The 10,939-nt window shown below is 39.5% G+C and overlaps 1 protein-coding gene across 3 annotated transcripts; it reads left to right on the top strand.

The window, feature by feature from the left end:
* The first annotated feature begins 1,644 nt into the window (after positions 1 to 1,644).
* LOC108432095 (cytosolic sulfotransferase 3-like) lies at positions 1,645 to 5,896 on the top strand. 3 transcript variants are annotated; one of them, XM_017705694.2, is made up of 8 exons: positions 1,645 to 1,752; positions 2,354 to 2,486; positions 2,824 to 2,952; positions 3,036 to 3,136; positions 3,543 to 3,669; positions 4,365 to 4,462; positions 4,602 to 4,776; positions 5,318 to 5,896. In XM_017705694.2, exons 1-8 carry the CDS (start codon positions 1,729 to 1,731, stop codon positions 5,428 to 5,430), a joined length of 900 nt encoding a protein of 299 aa, XP_017561183.1. In that variant the 5' UTR covers positions 1,645 to 1,728; the 3' UTR covers positions 5,431 to 5,896. The 3 variants fall into 3 exon arrangements, with proteins under 3 accessions (XP_017561183.1, XP_037391945.1, XP_037391944.1); XM_037536048.1 differs by having other exon boundaries at positions 1,675 to 1,752; positions 2,358 to 2,486; XM_037536047.1 differs by lacking the exon at positions 1,645 to 1,752 and having other exon boundaries at positions 2,348 to 2,486.
* The last annotated feature ends 5,043 nt before the right edge of the window (positions 5,897 to 10,939 follow it).

Below are 10,939 nucleotides of genomic sequence, written 5' to 3'. Positions count from 1 at the left end.
TAAATCTCGCTTATCTCAGCGTGTGTGTCCGCCTCCTCGCTCCCCCTTACAAAGTGACAAAAAACGTGACTTGATTTGATAAACATCACTCAGATAGGTCTCAAGAAGCAGCACATGATGCCACGTTCTAAAGAGATTCAAATACAGATGCAGAACACAGTGAAATCAGATACCAAGCTAAGGCTGTGGAACTCTAGTTCTAGGAACCAGAGTGAGAGCCATTATTCACAAATGGAAAAAACAGCTGTGAGTCTTCCCACGAGTGCCTTAGTGGCCTGCCAAAAGTTCACATAGAGCGCATTGAGAACTCATTCAGGGGCTTGCAAAAGAGCGCAAATGAACATCTGAAAAACTGCAGGCCTCACTTGCCTCATTTAGGTCAATGTACACGAGTCCACAATAAGAAAGACGCTGGGCAAAAAGGGGATTCATGGGAAAGGTGCAAGCTGCAAACCACTGCTAACCAAAAAGAAAACAAAAGCTTATCTCACATTTGCCAGAAACATCTAGACGACCCCCAAGACTTTTGGGGTAATATTCTGTGGACTGATGAGTCAAAAGTGGAACATTTTGAAAGAGATGGATCCTATCACATCTGGTGTAAGCCTAACACCACATTCCACCATAAGAACATCATACCTACAGTCAAACATGGTGAAGGTAGTGTGATGATCTGGAGCTGCTTCACTTGCAGGACCTGGATGACTTGTCATAAATGATGAAACCATGAACTAAAAAAATCTTGAAAGAGAATGTCCGCCTGTCACTTCATGGTCTAAAGCTTAAGCCCAGCTGGGTTATGATCTAAAGCACACAAACAAGTTGCGACTCAAAAGAAAACAAAATTAAGGTTTTGGAGTGGCCGAGTCAAAGTCCTGACTTGAATCCCATTGAGAGGCTGCAGCAAGACCTTAAACGGGCAGTTCATGCCCAAAAACCCTCCAGTGTTGCTGAATTAAAACAATTCCATCACAGCAGTATAAAAGACTCATCTTCAATAAATGGTCATTTAAAATCTGTATTTTGTGTTCACTCATACTGTTTTATAATATACTAAAATTATAAATATTAAATATTAAAGTTGGATGATCCGAAACATTTAAATGTGACAAATTAGCAAAAATAGAAGACATTTTAAATATTTTTTTCACTATATACAGCACTATATATCAAATTTCAGTTGACACAAAACCACTCCCATGGAAAGACTGAGTGACTAAGGGAACAAGCAGTAAGCACGAAATATTCCACGCCTCTCGGGAGTGTGTACATTTGAACGAGTAGTTGAATGATTAGAGTGAACTGTACAGACAAAGTTTATGCTTTCTTTTTATTGTACTGTCACAGATTGAGCAGGTAATGGAAATGTGTGTGTGTAAACTCTATGAACTATACATGTATGTACTGCACACTACAAACATAACGACACCAAAAACATCTCACTTGTGAGAGGGTAAAGGCAAAGCCAGGTTTCTTCCTGCTCACTATTAGAATACAGAAATGATGTTGGCAGTGCTTGTGTGTGTTTTGGACCGGTGGAGCTGACCTGGGAAGGGCTAGTACACAATACGTCCATGACTACAATGATGACAGAGAAAGAAATTAAAAGGAGGAGAAAATGCTGCGATAAGCATAAGAGCAAAGTGTACGAGGTATCGACTAAGAACCGCAAAAGAGCACAACAAGAAGAGTGTCAACCAAGGATACCTCTGTACCGCTTATTCCATCATGGAAGGAATTAATTTACCTTCGGTGAGTCAACTTTCCTTTTGCCCTAAGATTGTTAAGAAGAACAGTCCTGTCAATGGGCTGAAAGCGTCAAAACAAGCATCAACCACTGGAAGCTTGTTCTAAAAGCAAAGCTTTCAAATATATATTCAAGATTTGTGAATGCAAGACGCTAAACACCTTGAGTATTACAAATACAATCATTTCCTCTCATATTTTTTGCTAGTGGCCAACCCATCCAATTCTCCAACTCAGACCTGGCCTATGCAAAACTAGTCACTTGCAAATATCGATTAATTCACAACTGGTGATTATATGTGTCAATAGTGATCCCATTCATGATTTCAGTTGGTGTTTATTATAGATTTAACATCTATTTATGCACACAAATCACATTCATGATTTTATATCAAGCCACTGCCTTTACTATTAAACCCTTTGAGATGTAAGTACACTGTGGAGATTTGCCATTGATTTCAACATTTAAAATATCAGTTCAAAGTTATGTCAATGTATAATATTTAGCTTTAGTATGTTAGATTTGTTGGGTTACTGTTGGTTATTTACTTCACTGTAGACCCCGCCCAAATTAACAGTCTTTTGTTTTTCCATGCTATACATGAAGTCAGTCAGTCGACCGGAGGTGTTTGATTTTGAAGGCATCTCTATGATCCATTACTTCACTGACAACTGGGAGAACATCCAGAACTTCAAGGCAAGACCGGATGACATCCTCATCGCCACCTATCCCAAAGCAGGTCGGTGTACTTTTTAAAGGGATCTATTGACAGTGAAAGCAACTGAAAATGTAGCTGAAAATGAAGAAGGGCTATCAGTAGATTTGGTTAATATTGTAAGAGGTCACCATAAACTTTCAAGTATCCAATTAGCATTAACTTAGACAGACCTAAGTGCCATTTTTGCCTATATATACACAAACAATGGTGTATATATAGGCAGAAGGCCATTTATTGGTACAGTTTTAGAAGGTACATTTAGTTTCAGATGACCCAACTTTACAAACATTCTGGAAAATGTTTGCTTGACACTTGGTCGTACATTATCTTCTCTTGCACTCTGACTCATCTCTGTCAGGAACCACATGGGTGTCGTATGTTTTGGACCTGCTCTACTTTAGCAAATTGGGACCAGAGCGTCAGAACTCACTGCCCATCTTCTTACGAGTACCTTTCCTTGATGGGGCGTTTCCTGGGCTGCCTACAGGTTAGTGGCATTGCTTACTCTAATAAAACACTCCTAATGCAATCACCGACAAAGTCACAGAAAGGTGTTTTGTCCTTATGTAGGTGTGGAACTGGCAGACATGTTGCCCACCACTCCACGCCTTATCAAAACCCATCTTCCTGTTCAGCTGGTGCCCAAATCCTTCTGGGAACAGAACTGCAGGGTACAGTATGTCAGTATGTGGAGCACAAATGTGTTAAATGCTGTTGCCACTGCAAATATCAGGTCTGTTCAGGATATCTATACAAACATTCAATTTCTTCTCATATTACCAATGTGAAGCTGAGAGCTTTTTTCATGAACTTTCCATCCATCTTTTTTAAGAGTGCCAAAAATGATTAAGTCACCCCTTGCATCTTGTATCGACAGTCACTGGCCATTTTCTTAGGTATTATATTACAGACTGTAGTCTATCTGTTGCTATACAGAATGTAGTGTTATCATAGTTGTATCTGATTAAATTGCCAGTGAGTTTAGACACAAGGTGGGCGTACTAGTTAATCTGGTGTACTGAGCCTAAATATTTGGTTTTAGCTTATCAGCACTAGAAATCATCTCTCTCTTTCCAGGTCATTTACACAGCTCGTAATGCAAAAGACAATGCTGTGTCTTATTATCACTTTAACCGGATGAACATGGGACAGCCCGATCCAGGTGACTGGAGCACTTTTCTACAGACATTCATGGACGGAAAGAGTAAGTGCAACAGTTACTACATCTAGTGGTAACTGTCCAGCAACAGTGAGTAAGTGAACTTGCCCACACAACCCTTGCTACGCTGTGGGGAGTTGGGCCTAGACATACAAATTTATGTTCAACAATAAAATAAATATTCTTTGTATTTTAGGCTAAAAAACGTTGAGAAATCCTGTCTGGAATCACAGAATGAGTGTCTTGATGCCACAAAGGGCAATGATGCTTGAGCTGCTGTGGCAGGTAGTACAGGAGTGAAGGGTTTTATCTAGAAAAGTAAAAGTAACTTGCTAGCAAGAAACTGGCACCACTAGCCATTGCCAAAGTACTGAAGATAACATCAGTGTTCAAAACCTCAGAGGAAGACGGACCAAGCAAGACACTCCCACTTTCACAAAGAGAGCAGCAGCTAATGACAGCAACTACGAGAAGAACAGAAAGAGCTCTGATGTTCTCAAAAACCATTTGGTAATTCGGCAACAGTCTTTTAAAACTTGGTAGTGGCTGTTTCATGGTGATTCTGGTGAAGGGGACACATCGGTGGAGAAGCAAACTGGTCTAAAACAAAAACATTTTTTGGGGTGTGCGGCGGGTTCAAAAAGGCCTGTTAATTTTAAGCTGCACCAGTGGAGATCAATTTTGATGAGATTTCAGAGCTTTAATATAAGTTCCATTACATCGTTCTCTTTACCTTTTAGCTGTGTTTGGTCCTTGGTATGATCATGTGTGTGGATACTGGGAGAAGAAGCAGACGCACTCAAACATTCACTACATGTTCTTTGAGGATATGGTGGAGGTAGGGGACATACAGTGGGAAAAAAATCACTATCTTAGCTGTTTCAGCTGTTTTACCATATGTAGCCGTGTTTTAGCGTAATGTTGATTATCGTAGGTCCAGAATTGGTACCTTGAACATTTCTTTCCTTCCTCCCTAGGACACTGGGCGTGAAGTAGAGCGTTTGTGCTCCTTCCTTGGTTCATCTACATCAGCTGAGGAGAAGGAAAGAATTACGAAAGCTACTCAGTTTGATGCCATGAAGCAGAACAAGATGACCAACTACTCTACAGTTCCTGTCATGGACTCCAAGATCTCACCGTTCATGCGTAAAGGTTAATATGAATCCTGTTGACGCATGTCTTTAGCACATGGATAGTATAGAGATGGTACAGATAGACCTCTGGTCTAATGCCAAATAATGACTGAAGAAAGTGTAGCTCAGCCAAAGTAATGCAACTAAAGCGTTAGACTGGAGTAGTACAGATATTTAGGGCAGACGTTTGTTTCCATATTAGTCGGTTTCACCTGGGACACTGTTGGAATAGAAAAGATGTTTTCCGCTACAAAAGATGAGGTAAACCTAACTAGTGGATAGATTTGAGCCAAAATGATGGAGACAAACAGGGTAGGGTTCACCTAGTGTCTCCATCTTCGAGTTGCATTGGCATCCTAGATTTTATGCTATAAATAAGGAAGCAAGACTGGAGTTGGATGCATAAATGCTAATGCATGCAAAAGGAGGAAAAAACTAATTCCAGGGAAATTATTGATAATTACTAATAAATTGATAAGTGGTCCCAGCCCTACACTGAAGTAATGATCAAGCTTGTGTTTCCTTCAACTGTGTATTTCTCTCCATATTTGTTTCTGAAGGGAAAGTTGGGGACTGGAAGAATCACTTCACTGTGGCTCAGAATGAGCAGTTCGATGAACACTACAAACAGAAGATGAAGAGCACCACCCTTCAATTCCGAACAGAGATTTAATGCTTTCCTCATTTTTATCTGAGAGTTTTATTTAGTACGGCAATATGTGCAGTCCATACAGTCCATACACACAAAACTAAGCTGCAAAAACCCAGGCATTTGCATATACACACCAATTCATCCTACAGCAGTTGCCCCCAGCCATTCACATTTAACCTAAAAGGAATGTGTCAGGTTGTACTGCTTTTTACACAGGTACCATACAGAGCCTATCAGTCTTAAAGGCACAGTCACAAAACAGCTGGTTTAATTCTAGGGGATAAAAAGGCTTTGGATTGGTCATCTTCTAAGCCACTTCTCCTTCTGGGTCACGGGGGGCGCTTGCGCCTATCCCAGCTGTCATGTGAATGTAAATTAGTCATGCAAAATGAAATACAACTGGTTTTGGCACATAAACCTACATAAATATCAAACCTAGAGATGGAAAAACTTTAATAAAAAAATAAAATAAAATGAAAATTGTAGAATATGGACGCTGAATCTTGCATATTGCACATTATATTTTGACTCACTTTATTTATGTGTATTTATCTTTTATTTTTCATCAATTGTGTGAACATTAAAATAACATGTTAATAACAGAATGAAAGGTTTGGATACATTTTACATGTAATTTTAACCATGATGGTGTTTTGTGCTCACATTTACCAGGTTGACCGGTATTGCTGTGATCTAGTTAAACTGGTGATGCCTTTATTGGTTTTACAAGTATCTAAGGTTCTGCCTTGTTATTGGAGAGAGTGAGATGAAATATCACAGATACATCATCACTTTTCCTGTTGTTTTCTTGACAATATCGACAGTCCCGTATTAGGAAGATGCCAAGACCAAGTGACCGCCTACATAAGCACAAAAGCCCACAGGGGAAACATGCATCATGCATCTGATTTGTGCAGGATAACAATATTACCACAGCAATAACATTGAAGATTTTTTTTTGATGAATGCAACTGATTGAAACACACATCTACATAGTACACAATGACTAACAACATTGACCTGGAAACTCTTCCACTGTGCACTGGCTTGTCATGCTATCATTTTTAGGATGGAATATTTCAGTCATTTTCATTTTACTATTTTACTGGACTATTCACACAAAACTATGTCAAGCCTTTGCCAACAATGGTGCAACTGGTAAGAAATGATTAGTGAGAAGAGATCTTTGGGACAAAAACCTATAGATCACAGGGGTCACAGAAAAACGGTGAGACTTATGCAAGGAAACAGATGGTTCAGAATCTGGTAAAGCACATACACACTCAACATTGCTCTGAAATGGGCTATAACAGCCAAAAACAATGATGCTGTTAAGAGAGAAAGTGTGTCAGAATAGGCACAGGACTATCAAAAGTGAACCATGGAGGTCAGATGAATTCAGGTCCCTTTGCACCCTGCTGCTGAAAGACCATAATTAAGTGCAAGCAACAACTCCATGAAGGCTTCCTACTTGGTGTCAAGAGTACATGACAATTGGTGGCAGTGTGATGGTGTGGGCAATATTTTCAGTGGACTGCAGAGTCCCAGATCTCAACTCGATCGAGAACCGTTCGTATGAGGTACAAAGGTCTTTTGGCTTAGCTGATCCATTAGTAGCAACTGTGCCACAAAATTATTACTGCATGGCACAACGTTTCAGCACAACATATACATGCTCAGAGGAATTCTACTCCCTATATAGAATAGAATAGAATAGAATATAGAATAGAATAACATGCCTAATACAAACACTGAAAAATGTTATGGAGAGCCTTTCATACCTAGGGGTGGAGCTGGTGCCCAAATCCTTCTGGGAACAGAATTGCAAGGTACAGTATTATCTGTATGTTCTTTGATGTTGATCCCAATGTGAATACCAATTCTGCAATTGGCCCATGAACATGGATGAACAAGGGATATCTAAATAAACTTTTCTATACAGACATTTTCATGATGCCCTTTGCATCACGTGCACAAATGTGCTTCATAACTCAGATTGTAGTTGTGCCGGAATGAAATATTACATGGTAAGCTGATTCACTACCTATGATAGTAACATACTTCTATAAAACAGCCATAAGAGCAAAGGTGTCCTACGTATTAAAAAAAAAAGCTCTATATCTTCTCTTTTATAATACTTAGTTATGTAACAAGCCCTTATTTTACAGCAACTTGGGACAAAGTGCATGGTCAAGCAAAGCTCAAGCACAGTTCCTGTGCAATGTGAGCAAGGGTTTCTTTTCAAGTAGCAAGTAATGAATCTCTTGTCTATCGTCTATCCATTTTCATCATATTTTAACATTGTCCCTGTGAAACCCCTATGGTCTATGTCTCTACATACATCTTAGCCATAGCCATAGTAAGGGGCAATCTGGTCTGAGATCTACAGGTTGATCAGGCCCTAAAAGTCTGTGACATAATGACAAAACATAGCATAAAGACCAGGCCTAAAACATTACAAACAATATTGTCACAACAGTGGGCTGAATATATAGCCCTCTATATTCTATTTCAGGTAATCATTGTTATTGATTATCCATCTCTCCAGGTTGTCTATGTAGTTCGCAATGCCAAAGACAACGCTGTATTTTATTATTACTTCAACAAGATGAATATGGTAGCACCTGAGCCAGGAGACTGGAACATTTATGTACAGAAGTTCATGGATGGGAAAAGTGAGTGAGACCGTTACTAAATCCAAGGAGATGCGCTGACAGAGTGATTTAGTGAGACTAATGTCATTTCAAAATTCGCTGTCTCCAATGTATTCCTTCAATATTATCTTTTAGCCATGTTTGGTCCTTGGTATGATCATGTGTGTGGATACTGGGAGAAGAAGCAGACGTACTCAAACATTCATTACATGTTCTTTGAGGATATGGTGGAGGTCAGTAACAAGCCTAACTGTTACAGACAATAAGGTGATCTTAAGATGAGCTTTCCTACATGTAGCTATGTTTTAGCTTGACATTGACTGCTATAGGTCTAGAATTGGAGCTCTGAACATTTCTCTCATTGCTTGGCTAGGACACTGGGCGTGAAGTGGAGCGTTTGTGCTCCTTCCTTGGTTTATCTACACCAATAGAAGAGAGGGAGAGAATTACGAAAGGCACTCACTTTGATGCCATGAAGCAGAACAATATGACCAACTACTCTACACTCTCAATCATGGACTTCAAGGTCTCACCGTTCATGCGAAAAGGTTAGCCATGAATGCCTGTTGGCCCACTAAACCAGGTTTTAGCCAATAACTAGTCCACAGACTCTAAAAGGTTTTATTAGCCAACTCACCAGTCAGTTAATGCTGATATCAGACAAGACTGAATGAAAACCTGAATAGCACTTAAAAAAACTCTGAATATATATACACAATATTAATGTGGTTTTCACATCAGAGCTATGCATCACAGGTGCTTTTGTAGTTTGTTTACTCTAAGAAATCATTATTAGAGTCTTCAATACAAAAAAACATCAGACTTGAACTTTAAATGAGTGTTTGTGTATCTAAAATCACAAATGTTTTTCACCCATGAGACTAAACATTTTAACTAAAAAAAACCTGTTTTTGATGCTGTAAATAAGCAAAAACCACGACTGGATTGGTTCACAAATGCTAAAGCACTGAACTGTGTATTTCTCTCGATGTTTGTTTCTGAAGGGAACGTTGGGGACTGGAAGAATCACTTCACTGTGGCTCAGAATGAGCAGTTGGATGAACACTACAAACAGAAGATGAAGAGCTTTAAAGATCTTCAATTCCAAACAGAGCTTTAAAGATCTAATGTGTTAGTTATTTTTCGTGATAATAGACTTTGATGAGTTTCATTTAGGGAACCTAAGCTGCCAAAATCCAGGCATTTGCATGCATTCACCTATGAAACCATCCTACAGCAGTTTAGCCCCAGCCCTTCACATCGAGTGTAAAAGGAATGTTTCAGCCTGTACTGATATTTACACAGGTACAACACATAGCCTATCAGTCTTAAAGGCACAGTAACTAAAAACAACAGGTCTAAGGCATAAACAGGAATTGGAAAACTGTCATCCATCCATCCATCCATCCATCCATTTTCTAAACTGCTTCTCCCTCAGGGTCGCAGCGGTGGTGCTGGAGCCTATCCCAGCAGTCATCGGGCGGAAGACAGGTTGCCAGTCCATCGCAGGGCATGGAAAACTGTTGTGTATCAATCAAATATATCTTTTTGGTACACAAAACAAGACAACAAGTCGAAATCAAAGAGAAAAATAAAAGGAAACTGTAAGATATCGGTCCTGAATAGTTGATTCTGTTCATTTAAGCACTTTTCTAACTTTTCTTTCTTCTAACACATTATTATCAAGCTAAATACAAGATTTTATGTCTGTTATTTTAACCATGATGGTGTTTTGTGCTCAGATTTATTGGTTCAACTGTTGTTGCTGTGATCTAATTAAACAGGGGATGACTTGTTTTTGGGAGTTTGAACATCACAGACACAGATACATCCATGGCTCATCAATATCGGCCGATATTACTGGTCAAGTTTTAACTCTAACCCTGACATTCTTGACAGTCCCATATTAGGAACACAATATACAGTAAAAATACACCATATTTGTAAAAGGGATTAGTATGTACAGGTTAATGCATTAAGCAACACAAGTTTGGGAAAATAAATTGGAACCGCAGCAAATTTTGTCTAAGCCCCACTGCTTCACACTTCACAAGTTGGTTCCTCAAGGGTTCTTTAGTAAAGAAAATGGTTCTACACAGTACCTCAAATACCGTTGTATTGTGAAAGTGTTCTTCACACTGATGGAGAATGTGCTTTAGATGGTTTGATATAGAACCTTCTTGAGAACAGTTCTACATAGCACCAAAAAGAGTTCTTCTATTGTAACAAGCTTGGTTGGACCCCCTTTTCCCTTCAGAACTGCCTTAATTCTTCATGGCAGACTTTCAACAAGGTGTTGGAAACGTTCCACAGAGATTTTGGTTGGTTATTTGAGTTCCTGTTGCCTTTCTATCATATGGAACCAGTCTGCCCGTTCTCCTCTGACCTCTCACATCAACAAGGCATTTTCGTCCACACAACTGACCGTTCACTGGATATTTCCTCTTTCTCGGACCGTTCTCTGTAAACCCTAGAGATGGTTGAGTGTGAAAATCCCAGTAGATCAGCAGTTTCTGAAATACTCAGACCAGCCTATCTGGCACCAACAACCACGCCACGTTCAAAGTCCCTTAAATCCCCTTTCTTCCCCGTTCTGATGCTCGGTCAGCACTTCAGCAAGTTGTCTTGACCACCTCTACATGCCTAAATGCGTTGAGTTGTGGCCATGTGATTGGCTGATTAGCTATCTGTGTTAAATAGCAATTGAATTGTACCTAATAAAGTGGCTGGTGTGTGTATATCTGATAGAGATTCTAATTTTATTGACTAAAAATATCACGTGGGAGCAGGGTGTGTTGTTCTCTGGTTACATGGTGTAAGAGTAGCGAGTTCATTGGAGAATCATTCCTAAAACGCAGATTACACAATGCTTGATA

Source organism: Pygocentrus nattereri, chromosome 29 (assembly GCF_015220715.1).
Source record: "Pygocentrus nattereri isolate fPygNat1 chromosome 29, fPygNat1.pri, whole genome shotgun sequence".
In the NCBI taxonomy this organism is placed as follows: domain Eukaryota; kingdom Metazoa; phylum Chordata; class Actinopteri; order Characiformes; family Serrasalmidae; genus Pygocentrus; species Pygocentrus nattereri.
Note: the sequence above shows the minus strand (reverse complement) of the source record. Positions and strands in the feature narration are given on the sequence as shown.